Raw genomic sequence first — 22,828 nt, forward strand, 5'->3', positions numbered from 1 at the left:
AATACGAGACAAAGATCCCCCGTGTAGCCTGCAACAGACTGTAGGGGCAAGTGCTGTTAGCGATCGTCTGTAAATGCCGGCACGGCACACGAGTGGGTGGGTGGTCAGCACCACGCCCGGCCGCCTTTGTCTCCCCAGCGGCGATGTTTACACACCGCGCCAGGTGCTCGTTTGAGGCTGAGTCGACCTAGGGGAGGACCCAGGACGAGTTGATATATTGGTCACTGGCCGTGACGACCGAATATCGACACGCACGGAGCGATCCAGAGCAGCACCCCCCCCTCTCCTCCCATCAGACCCCCTTCCCTTACACAACCAACCCAACACAACCAACCCAACACCAACACAACCACCACCTCCACCACCTCCTGCTGCTGCTCGCAGGGCGAGCGCCTCGCACGCAGACAGACGACGAGGTCCACTCCACTCCTGCCATGCCCCACTTCGGCGGCGACACGCGCGGTGCTGTAACGAGGGAGCGGGCCTGCGTAGATACACAGACAGAGGTGCCCCGGGTAGCCTGCACACGCTGCCGGGGCGAGTGCTGCTAGCGAACGACCTACATAGTAAAGCAACACAATACAGGCAGACGGCGTTACATCACACCGACATCATCACGCGTAGCCGGATTGAGCACGAGTGGCCCGCACATGCCACTGACAGACACACAGCACACACACACAGACACACACAGACACACACACACAGACACACACACAGACACACACGCGCGCTCACGCACACACACACACAGACATACACGGGCACACAACACACACACACACGCGCAAGCACACACAGACACACGCACACACACACGCGCACACACACACGCACACACAGACACACACGCGCGCTCACACACACGCGCACACACGCACACACACACGCGCACACACGCACACACACACGCACACACGCACACGCCCACACGCGCTCACACACACACCCACACACACACAGACACACACACGCGCGCTCACACACACGCCCACACGCACACACACGCACACACAGACAAACACGCACACAAACACGCTCACACACACGCCCACACGCACACACACGCACACACAGACAAACACGCACACAAACACGCGCGCTCACACACACGCGTGCAATGCAGTGCGATGCGTTCGAGTCGCGTTAAGCGCCTGTGAGAGAGACAGAGAGACAGAGAGATAGGGAGATAGGGAGGGAGAGACTGGCGGTCGTGTGGCTTAATGCTGCGTGATGAGCTGCTAATTGTGAGACGCGAGCGTAGAATGTCGAAGTGATTAATCGTCGTCGTCGTCCTAAGAATGCCCCAACAACGTCTGTGACAGGGCGATGTCGATTTGTGTTTTTTTGTTGAGATCATTTCGCGACAAAGTGAATATCAAGGAACCACAATTGAGGATCCGTTCGGATGATTTAAATTCACTGAATATAAACACAACACGTTGCGATGTTGTTTTAGGAGCTACTCTGTAATCACACGCAAGGCGACACGTGCAGAGCGTTGTTACATCACGTGATCATCAATCTCCTACGTCTGCACGACATGTTAAACACGTGTCAGTCTCGCTGTGTTTACGAGTTAAACATATTCACAGCTTAGTTCAGCTACAGCAAACGCACGAACACGTTGCTTAGATTACACACATCCAAGATTCTACAGAGCAGCAGAGCCCATCCGAGTTCAGCATGTTCAGCTCCAGCCTCTACGCCGCCAGGAAGCGCAGACGGCCGACAATGAAGAGGTAATAACATCTCATTAAGCCTCACGTCCATTCAATCTCACTTGCATTCATTCCTACTCGAATTCATTCACACTTTCATTCATTCTCACTTTCATTCCTTCTTACCTCCATTCGTTTTTACTTTGATTCATTCTTACTTATTTTCATTCGTTCTTACATGAATTCTAACTTTCAATCATTATTTCATTCATCGTGCAATCCACATGCTATTCTGCATCTGTAGCAGAGGCACACTCACAGCATGTCTAGATGTGACTAAGAGACACTCACAGTGTGTCTAGATGTGATTAAGAAACACCCACAGTGTGTTTAGATGTGACTAAGAGACACCCACAGCGTGTCTAGATGTGACTAAGAGACACCCACAGCGTGTCTAGATGTGACTAAGAGACTAAGAGACACCCACAGCGTGTCTAGATGTGACTAAGCACGCAGTAGCTCAAGGACATGGACAGCACTGAGTCAGTTTAATATGCTGTCTGTGGCAAAGTTTAGTCAAAACAATGTAGTCTAGAGGTTTATTCTATAGGTTTATATAGGATTAAAACAGTATATTCTAGAGGTTTTCCCAACCAACGTGTGGTTGTGAGAATGCTTAATTTTTACCTGTATTTGAAATCAAGGCGTGCAAACGTCTCCACCTACGTGTGTTCGTATGTGTGTTGAACTTCTTTCGCACCGTACGTACACCCACCGTGCTTTACTGCTAATACACAGCAATTTGTTTCGCTATGTCGGGTGGTGGAGGGGTCTTACGACAACAACAATTGGCCAGATAATTGCGTGGACCGAATCCAAAAATCGAACGTGAGTCCTCACGTTTGCTGCGAAATAACACAGCACACGTGATGTTCACTCTGAAGTTGTGGTCTTTGCAAGCCTTGTGTTGTATGTGTGTGCTTGAGTGTTTGTTTGTGCATGTGTGTATGTGTGTGTTGTGTGTGTGTATGAGTGTGTTGTGTGTGTGCATGTGTGTATGAGTGTGTTTGTGTGTGGAGGGAGCGGTACTGCAACGGGTCGTGCGCTGCGCTACGTACTGGTACTGGGCCTCCTCTAGTTCGACTCAGCCTCAAATGAGTGCCAGGTGCGATGTATGCAAACATCGCCACTGGGGAGACAAAGGCGGGCGCGCTGGTGCTGGCCACCCACCCCCTCGTGTACCGTGCCGGCATTCATAGGTGCTCGCTAACCGCAGTGTGTTCAGGCCAGACGGGGAATCTTTGTCTCTGTGTGTTTGTGTGACGAGCAGAGGGACTTGTTGAATGCCCAGGAAGATGAAATGCTGTGTTGGAGACACTGAGCTGGGCACCGCCAAGAGCCTGGGATCATGTCCAGGTGTTAGCCACCCCATGATTAAACTGGCCTCAGTCCTGGCCATTCATAACAAGCACAGAGACCCATAGACTCACGTATAAACCCACAGTCTTACACAGAGACCCATAGGCTCACATAAAACCCATCGTCGTCCACAGAGACCTATATATTCACATATAAACCCACAGTCTTATACAGACACCAATAGGCTAGCAAATAAACCCACAGTCTTCACACAGAACCCCATAGGCTCACATAGAAACCCACAGTCTTCACACATCCATTCCCTTCCACAAGCACGCGTGCCCGCACACACACACACTCACTCGCAGCGACATGCTGTGACTCGTTCCATCTCGCGGAGGATCGCTCCACTAAATAAAATAGTTCTTCCGTTGAGTTCGCAAGTGTGAATTCACGTCCGCAAGTCGATGTTTAAAAAAATAAAAATGATGAAAAAGAAGAATCGGCCTTACCCTTTCTGGCAATAAAGCAGGAGGTGCTAAATACATACTTCACACATCCTTGTGAAATAACATGCAGACAAACTTGCTATGATAATATATGCATTTTTTAATAAACTGATTGGCCTACACCAGAGACAGCCTTCTCCATGGCCTTGTCTCCCCAGCGTCAGACCAGAGAACAACGCCAAAAGTAGAACAGTGCAAAGGTAATGGACGTATCTCATGGAAGGTGCTTCGCAATTGCGGCTGTTCGCAAGCCGGCTCTTCGTAAGTGCGGTGTTCCTAAGTGCGGTGTTCGTAACTGCGGTGTTCATAAGTGCGGTGTTCGTAACTGCGGTGTTCGTAAGTGTGGTGTTTGTAAGTGCGGTGTTCATAAGTGCAGTGTTCGTAAGTGCAGTGTTCGTAAGTGAGGTGTTCGTAAGTGCAGTGTTCGTAAGTGAGGTTTTGTAAGTGCGGTGTTCGTAACTGCGGTGTTCGTAAGTGCGGTGTTTGTAAGTGCGGTGTTCATAAGTGCAGTGTTCGTAAGTGCAGTGTTCGTAAGTGATGTGTTCGTAAGTGCAGTGTTCGTAAGTGAGGTGTTCGTAAGTGCAGTGTTCGTAAGTGAGGTTTTGTAAGTGCGGTGTTCGTAACTGCGGTGTTCGTAAGTGCGGTGTTTGTAAGTGCGGTGTTCGTAACTGTGGTGTTCATAAGTGCGGTGTTCGTAACTGCGGTGTTCGTAAGTGCGGTGTTTGTAAGTGCGGTGTTCGTAACTGCGGTGATCGTAAGTGCGGTGTTCATAAGTGCGGTGTCCATAACTGCGGTGTTCGTAAGTGCGGTGTTCATAAGTGCGGTGTTCATAAGTGGGGTGTTCATAAGTGCGGTGTTCATAACTGCGGTGTTCATAAGTGTGGTGTTCGTAACTGCGGTGTTCGTAAGTGCGGTGTTCATAAGTGTGGTGTTCGTAAGTGTGGTGTTCATAACTGCGGTGTTCATAACTGCGGTGTTCATAAGTGTGGTGTTCGTAAGTGGGATGTTCGTAAGTGAGGTGTTCGTAAGTGTGGTGTTCATACATGTGGTGTTCGTAACTGCGGTGTTCGTAAGTGCGGTGTTCGTACGTGCGGTGTTCGTAAGTGAGGTGTTCGTAACTGCGGTGTTCGTAAGTGCGGTGTTCGTAAGTGTGGTGTTCATAACTGCGGTGTTCGTAAGTGCGGTGTTCATAAGTGTGGTGTTCGTAAGTGGGGTGTTCGTAAGTGAGGTGTTCGTAAGTGAGGTGTTCGTAAGTGCAGTGTTCGTAAGTCGGGTGTTCATAAGTGAGGTGTTCGTAACTGTGGTGTTCGTAACTGCGGTGTTTGTAAGTGAGGTGTTCGTGAGTGACGTGTTCGTAAGTGAGGTGTTCGTAAGTGCGGTGCTTGTAAGTGCGGTGTTCGTAAGTGCGGTGTTTGTAAGTGCGGTGTTCGTAAGTGAGGTGTTCGTAAGTGCGGTGTTCGTAAGTGCGGTGTTCGTAAGTCAGGTGTTCGTATGTGCGGTGTTCGTAAGTCGGGTGTTCGTAAGTGCGGTGTTCGTAAGTGCGGTGTTCGTAAGTGAGGTGTTCGTAAGTCGGGTGTTCGTAAGTGAGGTGTTCGTAAGTGTGGTGTTCGTAAGTGCGGTGTTCATAAGTCGGGTGTTCGTAAGTGAGGTGTTCGTAAGTGTGGTGTTCGTAAGTCAGGTGTTCGTAAGTGTGGTGTTCGTAAGTCAGGTGTTCCTAAGTGCGGTGTTCGTAAGTGAGGTGTTCGTAAGTCAGGTGTTCGTAAGTGTGGTGTTCGTAACTGCGGTGGTCGTAAGTCGAGGACTGCATGGCATCGACGTTGGTTGTAAAACCCTCGATGTCCCGTTGGTCCCGTGCCACAGATGCTCCCCGAGCGTTGCGCAGCCTTCGCTCTGCGAGGGGCTGAAGAGCAACCCCTCCAAGCGGCACCGCGAGCGGCTCAACGCGGAGCTGGAGAAGCTAGCGCAGCTGCTGCCCTTCCCGGACGAGGTGCGCGCCAAGCTGGACAAGCTCTCCATCCTGCGCCTCTGCGTCAGCTACATTCGGGCCAAGAGCTTCTTGAGCGGTGAGTGGAGCTCCGTGCGGGGGACGACGATCTGTGTGCACGTACTTGCGTGCAGACGTTGCATGTGCGTTGGACTTCGACCGTGCCGTACGTAGCCAACCGTGCGAATTGGAGGGGCCGCGCTGAGCGACCCACAGGCACACACCGACACCAATGGGCTCACGCAGAGGCCCACGTAGGTGATGAGACCATGGTTTCAAGTGTAGTCGGTCGATCAGCAGGCCACGCGTAAGGTGTGGGTGCTAGCACATTTGCCAAGACAGTTGGGCGAGCGTGCAGGCGTGGGCCCAAGTATTGTCAGGGGCAGGGCTCTTTACCTTCACTGCAGCCTTGGACCTCTTTGGTTCTCAATCGTAAACAAAACTGCATCATATTCTTGGTTCTTTCGGTAAAGTCACGTAGAAGGGAAATCATAAAATAATAAACATATAACGTGACTTTACCGAAACAACCAAGAATATGAATCCCTGCAGTTACGAAAGCTTTTAATAAAAATTTTTATCATGTCAATAAGTACATAGAGGGTTTGGTGAAACAAAGTAAGTTGTACTTACGTGCCCGTGCTTAATTTGTATTTCGACGATTTACCTTCCAAGAAATCTGGCCACGTCTCGCACCCCAGGGGATGCATCTCGCCCCCCCAGCAGCTTAAGAAGAAGCACTGCTCTAGGGGGTGCTCTCTAGAGCTCCCTCGAGTGGAGACAGCTCCACCGGCAGTGGCGTGAGCGAGCCGTTGCAGGGCTGCGCCTTTAGCCTAACAAACCACAACAATTACAGAGCAGTGCAAGTTCGATAAAGAACAAACTCAAAGGCAGTTTTCTTTATGCAGAGCCCGTTCCTTCGGTTAATTTATTTCTCTAAAAAATGCATTCATAGCTATAAACGATTTCTAATTAACCAGGTAAGGCCCACGGAGCTATATCACTCTTTTTCAGAAGCGACCTGGCCACAAATGATAGCTCAACCAGGTGGGCTTATCATCATCACGCGGAAATCTAGAGCAGCCAAATAGTCTAAACGCGTGCTTATTAATGTGGAGGGAAAACAACCGGAGGACCGGGAAAAAAACTATACACGGGACCGCGGGGAGAGAGATACACCATGCAAACTCGAAATATACAGCAGGCGTCAGATTCGAGACCGCTCCCACGACCTCCTGCGTACCAGGAGAGGGAGTGAACATCTCGCCGCCGCGGCCCGCACACCTGCTCGCCTGGAAATGGCAGCACAAAGGGGAATTGAGTCCCGGCTACCGCACTCGAGCCCACCATGACCACTTCCAGGGCGCCCTTTCGATTCCCCGCTTCGCCTCGGCTCTCAGCCGGCACCTGGGCTCGGGGAAACGCCGTCAGGTGCGCGCGTGCGGATTTGAGCTGCGTGCAGCGGGGTCGATTGCCACCAACACCAGGGACGGTTCCATCTGGACCGATCCTGGGCCTCCCCTAGGTCGACTCGGCCTCAAATGAGTACGTGTGTATATTCGCAGCCAACCGTGATAATAATCGGAGGTGCGGGAGAAGGACGACGAGCTAAACACGCAGAGAGGAGTCTTCAATCTAGAGGACGATTTGAAAGTGCCGTGTTCCAGTGGCGTCTGTAATGTCGGAAGGAAGAGCGTTCCAGACGGCCGCTGAAGCGCATCTGAAAGCGCGGCGCGATGCGGTGACCGCCGCCTTTGTTCGATGCTGCGAGGATGACCAACGTTCGCGTGATGGTGGTCGATGCTCGTTGACCAACTGGTGCGGTGTGTAAACATCGCAACTAGGGAGACAAAGGCGGCCGAGCGTGGTGTTGGTCACCCACAACCTCTTGCACTAATAGCACTTGCCCTCGCAGTCTTTTAACGGCTATATGGGGGATCTTTGTATTTGCAGTGGGGAGCGGTGGCGCAGTGGTTTGCGCACCGCGCTACAAAACCGGCGACTCGGGTGCGATTCCCGTTCACGGCCAACAGCAGTGGCTAAATATGTTAACTGGTCATGGGCCTACCCCTAGATCGACTCAGCCTCAAATGCGTACCCGGTGCGGTGTGTAAACATCAGTACACTGGGAAGACAAAAGCGGCCGGGCGTGGTGTTGGCCACCCACCCCCTCGGCCTCGATAAATCGCTCGCGAGCAGCACTTGCCCCAACACTCTCGTGAAGGCTACACGGCGGAGGTCTCTGTCTTTGTTCCCACTGCACGGGCGCTCTTCCTAAAGCGCTGTTCACCCACGGCACTCGCCGCAGTCGCCTTCACGACCACTCGCTTCCAACGCCGTCACAGCATCGCCAATTCACCGCCAGTTCACCGCCATCCACTCGGAGGCGTCCACGCGTCCGCCGAGGCATCGCCGGGCGCGTGGCGGCGTGCGAACGGTCTCCTCGCACTGCGCTCTGCGACCCAGAGGGGACTCCCGCGGTGAGATTCCATCGCCCGGAGAGGCACTTCTCGTCCCCCCTTCTCGTCCCCCTCTGTCGCCCGCGACCGCCGCAGCCTCGGCCGCCCTGACCGGCGGCACGGATGGGTTACGGCGCAGGTCGCGAGCGGTGTGGTCAGGCGTGGTTACTGCCGTCTCTTCCGACATGTATGGCCTGCACCATTGAAAAGTAAAACTACGAATACATACGCTTTGGTTCTTTCGGTAAAGTCACGTTGGTAGAAAAATAAAATACAAATATATATATCACGACGTTTCGATCGCAACACAAGCGGTCGTCCTCAGGCGGAAAAAATCATCCGGCAGTATTTTATTCTTCTACCTACGTGACTTTACCGAAATAAATTTCGATTTAAAGCTTTCGTGACTGCAGGGATTCATCTTCTTGGTTCTTTCGGTAAAGTCACGTAGAAGGGAAGTAATAAAATAATAAAAATAAAACATAATAAAATAATTCTCACGACGTTTCGGCCACAACGCAAGCAGCCGTCCTCAGGTGAAAACCAGGTCCGTCGAGGCGACAGAGTCTGAATGAAGCAGCACACGAGCTTGGAGCATATATATAAGCTGGGCGCATTGACAAAGGAATTTGCATATCAAGAGGAATTTAGCATATTCATGGGAAATGCAGGAATGTGATTAGTACTGCATATGCATGTGCATTATGCAGGATTAACAGCATCAAAGGGAGCTACAGTTGCAGCTGCTGCTGCAACTGTCGTCACAAAAAAGATCTCCAAAATCCTGATTAAACACAAGATCCAGGTCCGATTCAACACAGTACATAAAATCCGTGATCTGGTACCGTCTGTAAAAGATGTGGTTCCAGACATACAGTACCCTGGCGTCTACAAACTAAGTTGCCTCTGTGGTAGCAGTTACATTGGGGAAACCAAACGACATGTCTCGGACCGCATCCGTGAACATAAAGCAGACCTGAAACACGGTAGGACAAACACCTCAGCCGTGGCAGATCACTGTTACAACTCAGTGGGCTCACATGACATTGACTTCTCCAAGACAGAGGTTCTCTGCAAGCCATCTGGCTACCATGAGAGATTCGTTCATGAGGCGATCCACATATACAAACACAGAGACAATTTTAACCGAGAAGATGGATTCTGGCTTAGCAATCATTGGAAGGACGTAATAAACCATTTCGGATCTTAACTGATTGTGTTCACGTTTACGGTGACTTTCAGACCGCGTTCCACTCACTGGCATGGTGCAGTGTGCAGAGTAATGTATGGTGTCGTAATTGTATAGTAAATATATAGCAGTGTGATACACATTAAGGTGGGTAGAATAATACATAGTGTTATATTAAAAATGGATAAGGCAGCAACTGCAGCAGCAGCAGCAACTGCAGCAGCAGCAACTGCAGCAGCAGCAGCAACTGCAGCAGCAGCAGCAACTGTAGCTCCCTTTGATGCTGTTAATCCTGCATAATGCACATGCATATGCAGTACTAATCACATTCCTGCATTTCCCATGAATATGCTAAATTCCTCTTGATATGCAAATTCCTTTGTCAATGCGCCCAGCTTATATATATGCTCCAAGCTCGTGTGCTGCTTCATTCAGACTCTGTCGCCTCGACGGACCTGGTTTTCACCTGAGGACGGCTGCTTGCGTTGTGGCCGAAACGTCGTGAGAATTATTTTATTATGTTTTATTTTTATTTTTATTATTTTATTACTTCCCTTCTACGTGACTTTACCGAAAGAACCAAGAAGATTTACCGAAATAACCAAAGAGTATTGATTCCTAGTGTCACGAAAGCTTCAAATCAAGATACAAATATGAAGATGTTTTTTAACCAGGTAAGGGTCACTGAGCTGCTTTATAGCCCAATTCCAGAAGCGACCTGGCCACAAATGATAGCTCAACGAAGTGGCTCGTCATCATCGTCATCACGTGGACATTCACAGCAGCAGCCGAATAGTCTGTGAACGCGTCGTGTTGATTCTCAAGGTGGAGGGAAGAAACCCGGAGGACGCGGAAAAAATCCACGCGACCACGGCGAGAGAGAGAGAGAGGAGAGACACACAAACTCCAAATATACAGCAGCAGGCGTCAGGATCGGGATCGAACCCACGACCTCCTGTATACCTGGCGAGGGAGTTAACATCTCCTAGCCACCGTGATGATGATGAGAGAGACACACAAACTCCAAATATACAGCAGCAGGCGTCAGGATCGGGATCGAACCCATGACCTCCTGTACACCAGGCGAGGGAGTTAACATCTCCTAGCCACCGTGATGATGATGGGAGAGACACACAAACTCCAAATATACAGCAGCAGGCGTCAGGATCGGGATCGAACCCATGACCTCCTGTACACCAGGCGAGGGAGTTAACATCTCCTAGCCACCGTGATGATGATGGGAGAGACAAACAAACTCCAAATATACAGCAGCAGGCGTCAGGATCGGGATCGAACCCACGACCTCCTGTACACCAGGCGAGGGAGTTAACATCTACTCGCCACCTCGGGAGAGAAGTAGGCCAAATACCCCTTCTCGAAAACGCTCCACGGAGCTCCGCAGAGCCGGACATTGCAGTGCTGCGCCTCTGCCAGTTTGTAGACTCCGAAGAGAGTCGGAGCCAACCGAGAGGAGGGGGAGGGGGGGGGGAAGCCGTTGAGACGTTTCGCGACCGCAACCTTCACCTTCCACGTTCCCACCCCTCTTGCGATTTGTCATTAATTAATTGATTATTCAAAAACAACAGCCTTGCCTCCCGCCTCCTCCACAATGCTTGCTGAAGTTGTTTTCTTCGACAGCTCACGTTGTCTAACTGCGAGGGTGGGGTGGGTGGTGGTGGGGTTGGGGGATGTTGGAGAACTTCAAACGAATGTCTGAGAAAACATTGGCTTCGGGGGAGAAGGGTAAAATAAATTGTGAACGTCAAAGGGGGCGGGGGGTGGAGACGGGGGTGTAGATCGCGATTGTCTAGCGAGGGACAGCTGCTGGGATGACCCCACCCCTCCCGCCGCTCTCGTGTCGATGATCATCAATTAAGTTGACTCCTCCATCAGCCACGAGCAGCAGCAAGCGGGCGCGTCCATTGTTACACTGGGGGAGCGACTTTGTCGGGCCCGGGGCATCCCCCCCACCACCCCTCCCCCCCGGCTCACGATCATCGGAAGGTGCCGATGATGATGACGGTGGCGCTGGTGACGACGATGATGACGGTGGCGCTGGTGACGACGATGATGATGATGATGACGCTGGTGATGACGATGATGACGATGATGACAAACCTGTCAACCTCTCATCAGTGCCCTACCTTATTACACACCAGTTCAGACCGTAGTGGTCACCCCGTGCCCCCTTGTAAAACTCAACGTTCATCCGACAAAGTCCCATCACAGGGGAGAAACACTCGCAAAGAGACGATCACAGTTTGTGTCGCGCGTATTGAAACGGCTGTACGCCGTAAGGACCTGCAAGCTACATTTCCCTGTTCAGGAAAACGGGGTAAACCGTGTGGGTTGACAGCGATGTGATGATCGAGGTGGGAATGAAGGTGGCCTCGGGGGCAAATGCCCCGGCCTACGCAGTCTGCAACCTCAAACAGAGCTCGCAGCGACTGCCGCTGAAGAGTCGAGACTCACACAGACTCACACAGAGAGACATAGACTCACACAGAGAGACACAGACTCACACAGAGAGACACAGACTCATACAGACTCACACAGAGAGACATAGAGAGACACAGACTCACACAGACTCACACAGAGAAGCATAGACTCACACAGACTCACACAGAGAGATATAGACTCACACAGACCCACACAGAGAGACATAGACTCACACAGAGAGACACAGACTCACACAGAGAGACACAGACTCACACAGACTCACACAGAGTCATAGACACACACAGAGAGACACAGACTCATACAGACTCACACTGACCCACACGGAGAGACACAGACTCACACAGAGAGACACAGAGAGTCATAGACTCACACAGAGAGACACAGACTCACACAGAGAGACACAGACTCACACAGAGAGACGTAGACTCACACAGAGAGACACAGACTCACACAGACTCACACAGAGAGACACAGACTCACACAGAGAGACATAGACTCACACAGAGAGACACAGACTCACACAGACTCATACAGAGAGACACAGACTTACACAGAGAGACACAGACTCACACAGAGAGACACAAACTCACACAGAGAGACACAGACTCACACAGAGAAACACAGACACACACAGAGAGACACAGACTCACACAGAGAGACACAGACTCACACAGACAGACACAGACTCACACAGACTCACACAGACCCATACAGAGAGCCACAGACTCACACAGAGAGACACAGACTCACACAGAGAGACATAGACTCACACAGAGAGACATAGACTCACACAGAGAGACACAGATTCACACAGAAAGACACAGACTCACACAGAGAGACACAGACTCACACAGACTCACACAGAGAGACACAGACTCGCACAGAGAGGTATAGACTCACACAGACTCACACAGACTCACACAGAGAGAGATAGACTTACACAGACTCACACAGAGAGACACAGACTCACACAGACTCACACAGAAAGACACAGACTCACACAAAGAGACATAGACTCACACAGACTCACACAGAGAGACACAGACTCACACACTCACACGAGAGTCATAGACCCACACAGCAAGACTGACCCACACAGAGAGACACAGACTCACACAGAGAGACACAGACTCACACAGCGAGACACAGACTCACACAGACTCACACAGAGAGAGACAGACTCACACAGACTCACACAGAGAGACACAGACTCAAACAGAGTCACACAGAGAGACACAGACTCACACAGAGAGACACAGACTCACACAGAGAGACCTCGACTCACACAGAGAGACATAGACTCACACAGCGAGATTTAGACTCACACAGACTCACACAGACTCACACTGAGAGACATAGACTCACAGAGAGACACATACTCACACAGATAGACAAAGACTCACAGAGAGACATAGACTCACACAGAGAGTCATAGACCCACACAGAGAGGTACATATTCACACAGACTCACACAGAGAGACATAGACTCACACAGATTCACACAGAGACCCATAGACTCACACAGAGACCCATCCGAGATCTAGAGTCTAACTCAGCTGGAGGCGGCTTCGTAGCCCCCCCCTCTCCTCCTCTGCCGCCCGCTCGCCACACCGCGGCAGCGAGAGGTGTGAAGCTCCCATCGGCCTCAGTCAACAACCCCCACCACTACCCCCCCCCACCACCCCCACCACTACCCCCCACTACTACCCCCCCACCACCCCCACCACCGCCCCCCGAGGGCCCTGCCCACCACCGCTGGGCTCACGGTGTAGACGACACCAGCCACTCTAGAATTTCACCGACAAAATGAGAGCTCATTTTGCTTAAAACTGTATGCACAGTTGATTATGGTTTACTTTACATTCTTTATTTATTTAATGTTTCGCTTTCATGCCCCCCCCCGCCCCCCCGTTCGCTCACCGTTGACATGGAATCCCTTCACAAACATTGGCCACACGCGCGCATACATCACATACACACACGCACACACACACACACGCACATACACAGCACGCACACACAGCACACACGTACACACGCACAACAACCGCCATTCGCCACTAAGTGGCGGTGACGTTACCACGAAGCTTGTGCCAGGCCATGTGCACCTTGAGGCCACGTGAAGTGTCGAACGCCCGCTAGCAGGAGGTCACAGGACAGACCCAGGTGCCACGGGTCGACTGACTGAGACGACTGGCTGATGCACCACCTGTGCCCCCTACTGTGCCATCTTGCTGTGCTTTAGCCACCCGGAGCTCCGTTCGTTGTTGTGAGCGACTGCCTCCAACTGCCCAGTAGCGTCCTTCACGAGCCTCCTTCACAGAGGCCGATCTTGACACCGCTGATATCAGTCATTGGCAAGTCCACTCAGCTCCACATCCTCCTGTACCACATCACTCCATCTATTCTCCAGCCAGTGCCGCGCCCGTTTAGCCCCCTCGATCCGGTCGAACAAAAGCTGTTTAGGCATGCGGTGGCTGGGCATGCGGGCTACATGGCCCAGCCAACGCAGCCTTCCCTACCGGAGGAGCTCACGGATGGGACTTTGTCCAGATCATTCAAGGATTTGTGAGCTCCTCACGCATTCCAGCCTAGTTAAACCCAGGATAGATCGTAGGCAGGCCAGCCTAAATGTTTTTAACCGGCGAAAATGTTCCATTAGGGGGGTCCACGTTTCGCAAGCGTAGAGAAGGGTGGAAATGACTGTGGCCGAGAAGACCTGAAGCTTCGTATGGAGCGACAGACCAGGTAGTTTCCACACAGCGTTACGCAACCGGTGAAAAGACAATGATGCTCGACTGATTCGGAGTAAGACCTCTCCTGTTAAACTGGAGCCGGTCATCAGCACTCTCCTCTCTCTCCACAACTGCCCCATCACCAATTGGGAGTTGTGGGGTGGAGTGTTTGATGGTACAGAATACCCAGGCAGGTGCTTAATTTTGGTGGGGCTGATGGTAAGTGGCAAGCTCATGGTTCAGCAGCAGCACCTCCAACTCCTCCGCTGAGTGAGCAGCAATTACCAGATCATCATACATAACATGGTTGAGCAATAGGGAGCCATCCCTTGATCGCACCCGGGCATTGATTGGCCTCCCATTGTATCTGTACCAGATGGAAATTCCTCCGGTACAGCTATTGAAGGCTTCATGAACTACGTGGTTGAAATATATGTTAAATAATGTGGGAGCCAGAGGACATCCCTGTCGCACCCCAAGGTGTACAGGGAATGGCTCCGACTCCCAGCCACGTAGTTTTACCCGGGCCCGCTCACCATTATGAAGGTCCTTAAAGATCGTGAGCAGAGGGTCAGGGACTCCGAAAGCACGAAAAACAACCCAGAGCCCAGGCCTACTGATGGTATCATAGGCCTTGACCAGGTCAATAAAGCAGAGATGTAGGTCTTGTTGTAATTCCCTACACCTCTGCTGTAGCAGACGGACAAAAAAATTGGCATCTGTGCAGGACCGCCCTTCCTGAAACCGCATTGGGGCTCCGCAAGCCTCTCCTCAGCGTGCCTAGCAAGGCGATGTTGAATAATCTTTGCCCGGTCTTTTCGCGGCACACTGAGGAGTGGGATGTCCCTGTAGTTGTTACAGTCTGTGCGGTCCCCCTCTTTAAGAAGGGGGACCACCAGGGCATCCTTCCAATCCTGCGGAACCCGTCCAGTGGTCCAGACTGTTGTTATTATGTCATATAGGGCAGCCTGTGCACAAACGCCACCCTCCCTCAGCATTTCGCTTGGGAGATCATCTCTGCCCGGTGCCTTTCCTGGTCTCAGACTCTGGATCGCCTTCAGTACCTCCTCAACAGATGACACACACGCGCACACACGCGCACACACGCGCGTGCGCACACACGATAGCGGTGACGCGCGCGCGCTGCGTGAATGTGTAGACACCTGCACACACACACACAGAGCACACACGCACAGCACACACACACGCACAGCACACACACACGCAATGGTCGCATTCTATTTCTCTTTACATAAACAATGGTCGCATTCTTTTTCGCCTCTGCCTTTACATTTACACTTAACCCACAACTGACAATGATTTCAAATGACGACGACGGTGATGATAATGACCCCGGTACTCATAGACAGCCCGATTGTCACTCCACTGGTGGATGAGGGCCGTGTTGATCGGGGGATTTACGTGTCAATACTTCACCGCGCCGGTCAGTGCGGGGTTTTGGCGACGGGACGGAGGCCAGGACGCGATCAGACGCCGATCGCTCGCTGCTGATATTTGCTCTTGCTTGGGAATCGAACTCGGGCCTCGAGGGCTGTAGAGCCCAGTGCGGCGGCCACCGCTCTGCACCGCTCTCGAACGTGCGGCTGATGCCACGGACAGCCCCGAGGTGCGTGGCCAAAGTGGAATGGTGCTGGCTCAGAGGCACTAGGCCTTGCACCGTTGAGCCCCTGGGTTCAGACCCAGGTCCGCCGCGTGCACCGCACGGTGGACTTCTCTCGCTCCGTACGCAGCAGGAGGTGCAGGGGAAGGACAACAAACTAAACACAAAAACGCAGTTCTAAAGAAAGGAGTTTGTCAATGTAGACGATTTAAAAGTGCAGAGCCCCCAGTGGCTTCCATCATATGGGAAGGAAGAACGTTCCAGACGGCCGCAGATGCGCTTCTGAAAGCGCGGCGCGACGCGGTGACCGCCGCCTTGTTCGATGGCAGCAACCAAAAGCCTCTGCTGCTGCTGCTGTGAAGATGAGCGGAGTTCAAGTGATGATGATGATGATGGCTTACCACGTGATGATGGTGATGATGATGATGATGATGGCGTACGCTCCACTGGATGGACAACGATGGGTGAACATCTGCTGGACAGCTTTATAGCTCATGGGATTTCTTCAGTCTCAATAAATATTCGGATTCTAAGTGAGAACTTTAAAGAAACTCGGACAGCCGAGAGACAATTCGACCACGGACCGCAACTCAAAGGCACCGCCGTGCGCGTGTTGACGCTGCCCACAGAATCGTCGCTCCGCCCTTTGTCTGCGGCGGAGAGCTCCGTGTGAGTGGCAGGTGACAGACTCGTAGCGGCGTCACGGCGGTAAACAGCTCCCGGGGGGGGGGTGGCACGCACCACCACCTGCTGCTGCTGATGATGGTGATGTTGATGATTTTGCTGATGCTGCTGATGATGTCGCTGATGATGATGATGATGATGCTGATGATAATGTTGATCCAAGCGCAGGCGCCGCCGCCGCCCGCAGGGACACCGCGGTGCCCCTGGGGCACGGCGGTGCCCCTGGGACACGGCGGTGCGGGAGCGGTGGGACGGGGGAAGGGAGGGGGGGATATAGTGACCGAGGCAGGTGGGGGTGGTGGCGGTGGTGGTGGCGGTGGGGGCGGTGGGGGTGGGGGTGGGGGGTGGTGGTGGTGGTGGAAGTGGGGATAGTGGGGGTGGTGGTGGTGGGGGTGGTGGTGGTTTGTAGTAATGATGATGGTGGGGGTGGTGATGGGGGTGGTGGTGGTGGTGGTGATGGTGATGGTGGTGGGGGTGGTGGTGGTGGCAGTGGGGGTGGTGATGGGGGTGGTGGTGGTGGTGGTGGTGGGGGTGGTGGGGGTGGTGGGGGTGGGGGTGGTGGTGGTGGGGGTGGTGGTGGTTTGTAGTGATGATGATGGTGGGGGTGGTGATGGGGGTGGTGGTGGTGGTGATGGTGGTGGGGGTGGTGGTGGTGGTGGGGTGGTGATGGGGGTGGTGGGGGTGGTGGTGGTGATGGGGGTGGTGGTGGGAATGGTGGTGGTGGTGGTGGGGGTGGTGGGGGTGGTGGTGGTGGTGGTGATGGTGGTGGTGATGGGGGTGGTGGTGGTGGTGGTGGTGGTGGGGGTGGTGGTGATGGTGGTGGGGGTGGTGATGGGGGTGGTGGTGGTGGCGGTGGGGGTGGGGGTGGTGATGAGGGTGGTGGTGGTGGGGGTGGTGGGGTGGTGGTGGGGGTGGTGGTGGTGGTGGGGGTGGTGGGGGTGGTGGCCGCTCCCCATGCCGTGAGGCCCCGCGTCGCCCTCTCCCCACGCCGCCGTGGCCCGGCACGGCGCCCCGGGGCTCTGCCCGCCTCTTGCTCGCTCTTCGTGAGCCGCGGTGCTTCACGAGCCCGGCCTGCCGATTTAGTTGCCGTGCTGCGCACGTAATCACCGTGTGCTGTCGTGCGTTGGCTGTGTCGGGTAGTGGCGGGTTTATTCATATTTACGCGATCTTACCCCCCCCCCCCCCAGACAAAAGCCCATCTCGATACGGATAAGAGTGATCGTGAAAGCCTGCCACGTGTTCAACTCACCTCCTTCCTCCCTTGTTAACTGCCTGCTTAGGTCATCTCGAATTGCCCTGTTGAGCCAATATGCTCTTGAGTCGGGGTTCATCAACAACAACATCAACAACAACATCAACAAACACCACCGCCACATCCCCGACACACGGTAAAGTCACGTAGAAGGGAAGCAATAAAATACATCCCACGTGTCAAATTATTTTATTTTATTATGTTTTATTTTTATTATTTTATTGCTTCCCTTCTACGTGACTTTACCGAAAGAACCAAAAAGATGGATCCCTGCAGTCACGAAAGCTTTAAATCGAAATATAATGACAGATACGCGAAATGAAACATTGATAGCAAATCATAATCGGAATATAATAACGTTTTAAAATAAACTTGTAAGTTAAACTTAGATTACTATACAATATTTACCTATCATAATATAGGTTGTGTTGGGTTAGATCGCCTAACTATAAATGTGTCGTTAAACCCACGAATCTGGCTGTCGCCTGATGAAGCTAGTTGTAATAACTGGCGAAACGTCGTACTCCGATTGCAAATGTTGTGGCTTGGCTCTCCAACACACCGGTTAGTGCTGTACTAGTGACGAATTGTCCACCTTCTGTTCACGTGACAACCTTCACTAGTTGGCTGTGTGTGGATGATATTGGTTGCGACATCCCACGTGTCGAATTGACTTACGCACCTGCCTACTTTTACACGTGCCTACACACCAAAACATAACAAGCAGGGACATGTATTTCGATTCGGTAAAAACCAAATACGACCAAGGGACACAACCCTCGACATGTCAAGAAGCCGCAGTGTCGCTGCTGTGGATATGAGATGGTGGTGGGGTCCTCCACTCAACACCACATTGTCTTGCGGAGGGAGCTGGTAGGAACGTTGGGTTGCTCGGTGAATGGCCAGGGTCAACGGCGGCGTGGTGTATTCCGCAAATATGGCCCACTGTGAGGGCGGGCACAAGCCGGCGTAAGTAGGTTAAACGTTGAGTTTTATAAGGGCACCAGGGGGTGACCAGCCCCTCCCCACCCAGCCCCACCCCTCCCACCCAGCCCCACCCAGCCCCACCCAGCCCCTCCCCACCCTCCCCACCCAGCCCCTCCCCACCCTCCCCACCCAGCCCCTCCCTACCCTCCCCTCCCCAACCAGCCCCACCCTCCCCACCCAGCCCCTCCCCACCCTCCCCTCCCCACCCAGCCCCTCCTTCCCCACCCAGCCCCTCCCTGCACGACGGACACAATAATCCCCTGTGGACTGGTGTAACCAGGAGGTTCCTACCAGTAAAAACGTCCCGAAGTCGAGGGAGCAATCGTCGGTGCCTTCTTTGAGAGCCAGCAACTTGCGGCTCCGTGAGCCGCAAGTTGTTGCCACCCACTTGCCTCTCGAGCGCGACTCTCCCGAGTGGAGGAGCACGCAATTGCAGGGCTGCCCCTTTGTCCTCTCACCGGTTTCACACGCGCACGTCGCTGGCCGCTGACGAACACACGTAGCCCTGGACCGGGAATCGAACTCGTGTTGCGGGGTTCGTCGTGCCGTGCTCTATCCGCTGCTGCTGCTGCGCCAGCGGTTCGTGTTAGTTTCCTTGTTAGTTTAAACTCAAGCAGAAGTATTACATCTGATGCCGTGACGTCGACGCGGGGGGAGGGGTGTCCCGGGGGGGTGCCCCCAAAGCGCGGGGCCCGGGGCGGTCGCCCCCCGATTTTCCGCCGATACCCTCGGGACGGCTCTAGGCGGATCTATGAGATGCAGGCACTGTGCTGCTCTCGTTCATGACCGCAGCAGCAGCAACAACAACAAAAACAACAACAGCAACAACAACAAGCGACAACCCAAAGGCTAAGAGACAACGCACTGGGTGGTGATGGTGGTGGTGGTGAAATTCGAGACGGTGCCTCCGGAGTGAATCGGAGAGCCACCGGCTGAGTCGCGCGCCTCACTCACGCCAATTGCCACGCAGACAGCCCCCACGACTCCAGCCAGTAGCAGCAGCAGCATTGCTTCACTTGCCGTGCAGTTTCACGCGTGGAGACGTAGACCCTGCTCCGTATTTAGACTGTAGGGGCACGTGGTGCGAGCGAGTAAGCACATGGACATCTCCTACTTCACCACGCGCCTTGTAAGGGGGGCCGAGGCTTTGATGTACTCATGTCTGATACGGCCGTTGTCCACAATTGCTTCCAATAAAAGCAATGTAAAGCCGGCATGGCACACGAGGGGCTGGGGTGGGCAGCAACCACGCCCGACCGCCTTTGTCTCCCCAGTGGCGATGGTTTACACGCAGCGCACCAAGTGTGTGCAGGAGCATTTGAGGCTGAGTCGACCTCGGTGAGGTGGTGCAGGACCGGTTCAGATAATCGCTGTCGCTTGCTGCTGGTGGTGGTTGTTTTTGTTGGTGGCCGTGAGCGGGAATCGAACCCGGGCCGCCGGGTTCGTAGGGCAGCGCGCTAACCGCTGCACCACCGCTCCCCCACTTGTTAGACGAACAAAAACACACCACAAAGACAACACTCAGAATTTAAGGGTTTTTTGGGGTTAGATCGCCTAAATGTAAATTTGTCGTTAAACCCGCCACCACCCGATACAGCCCACTAGGGCTAGTACAGCAATCACCGCTTGTGTGTGGGAGAGTAAACCCCACTACACGCACTCACGCACTCACTCACACACTTACCCTCACACTCTCACACGCACTCACACACTCACACACGCACTCACACACTTACCCTCACACTCTCACACACACTCACACACGCACTCACACACTCACTCACACACTCACTCACACACTTACCCTCACACTCTCACACGCACTCACACACTCACACACGCACTCACACACACATCCTGGCACTGACACGCACTCACACACTCACTCACACACTCACTCACACACTTACCCTCACACTCTCACACGCACTCACACACTCACACACGCACTCACACACACATCCTGGCACTGACACGCACTCACACACTCACTCACACACTCACTCACACACTTACCCTCACACTCTCACACGCACTCACACACTCACACACGCACTCACACACACATCCTGGCACTCAAACACTCACTCACACGCTCACTCACTCGCACACTCACTCACTCACACACTCACTCACACACTTACACACTTACCCTCACACTCTCACACGCACTCACAAACTCACACACGCACTCACACACTCATCCTGGCACTCTGACACGCACTGACACACTCACTCACTCATACGCTCACTCACTCACACACTCACACACACACTCACTCACACACGCGCTCACACACGCACTCACACACTTACCCTTACACCCTCACACTCTCACACGCTCACACACACACTCACACACACACATCCTGGCACTGACACGCACTCACACACTCACTCACTCATACGCTCACTCACTCAAACACTCACACACACACTCACTCACACACGCACTCACACACGCACTCACACACACACTTACACACTCACTCACGCACGCACTCACCCTCACACACACACTCACACACACACGCTCTCACGCAATCACTCACACGCACTCACACCCTCACACTCACTCACGCACGCACTCTCACACGCACTCACACACACACTCACACACTCACTCACGCACTCACACGCTCACTCACACACTCACTCACACACACTCACTCACACACTCACTCACTCACTCACACACACACTCACCCACACACGCACTCACACACTCATTCACACACTCACATTCACTCACACACTCACCCTCACACTCACTCACACACTCACTTACACACTTACACTCACCCTCACACACTCACTCTCACACGCACACACTCACCCTCACACTCACCCTCGCACTCACACACACACTCACTCACACACACTCACTCACACACTCACTCACACACTCACACGCACACACTCACCCTCGCACTCACACACACACACTCACTCACACACTCACACTCACCCTCACACACTCACTCACACACACACTCACTCACACACTCACTCACACACTCACAAACTCACTCACACACTCACACGCACACACACACTCACACACTCACTCACTCACACACTCACTCACTCACACACTCACAAACTCACTCACACTCACCCTCACACACTCACTCACACACTCACTCACTCACACTCACTCACACACTCACAAACTCACTCACACACTCACACACTCACACACGCTCACTCACTCTCACACTCACCCTCGCACTCACTCAATCACACACTCACTCACTCACACACTCACTCACACACTCACTCACTCACACACTCACTCACACACTCACCCACACACTCACACACTCACTCACTCACACACTCACTCACACACTCACTCACACACACTCACTCACACACTCACTCACTCACTCACACACTCACTCACACACTCACCCACACACTCACACACTCACCCACACACTCACTCACCCACACACTCACTCACACACACACTCACTCACACACTCACCCACACACTCACACACACACTTACTCACACACACACTCACCCACACACTCACACACACACTTACTCACTCACACACACACTCACCCACACACTCACACACACACTCACACACACTCACACTCACCCTCGCACGCACTCCGCACTCTCGCACGCACGCTCGGCTCGACTCTCGCGGGGCCGTTCCCCGCTACCGCTGCCGCTCCCGTGGCCGGGACGCTAATTGCCGCTTCGCACGCGACCAGTGACCCAGTTGCTGTGAAAGGGAAAGAGGCCGGGAATTCGCTACCGAAATGTAGCCGTGGTGCCGGTGTGCGCACACGCCCTGGACTCAGGCGGGCAAGTGACTTCGAGTGCGCTAGACCAGCGGGTCAACAAACAGAGATGACAAGAAGATCCACAATCGAGGTGTTTGGGTTAGTTGGCGTGAATATAAATGTG

General features: G+C 53.2%; 1 protein-coding gene across 1 annotated transcript in view; it reads left to right on the forward strand.

The window, feature by feature from the left end:
* Positions 1-1,230: 1,230 nt before the first annotated feature.
* LOC133352809 (aryl hydrocarbon receptor-like) overlaps positions 1,231-22,828 on the forward strand; it is a 53,432-nt gene continuing 31,834 nt past the window's right edge. Inside the window, exons 1-2 of the mRNA XM_061568731.1 lie at positions 1,231-1,742; positions 5,390-5,592. Coding sequence (XP_061424715.1) covers positions 1,687-1,742; positions 5,390-5,592 — 259 coding nt within the window. The 5' untranslated portion in view covers positions 1,231-1,686. The remainder of the gene's footprint in view (positions 1,743-5,389; positions 5,593-22,828) is intronic.

Source organism: Lethenteron reissneri, chromosome 5, assembly GCF_015708825.2.
Source record: "Lethenteron reissneri isolate LAM-NWPU_2019-01 chromosome 5, ASM1570882v1, whole genome shotgun sequence".
In the NCBI taxonomy this organism is placed as follows: domain Eukaryota; kingdom Metazoa; phylum Chordata; class Hyperoartia; order Petromyzontiformes; family Petromyzontidae; genus Lethenteron; species Lethenteron reissneri.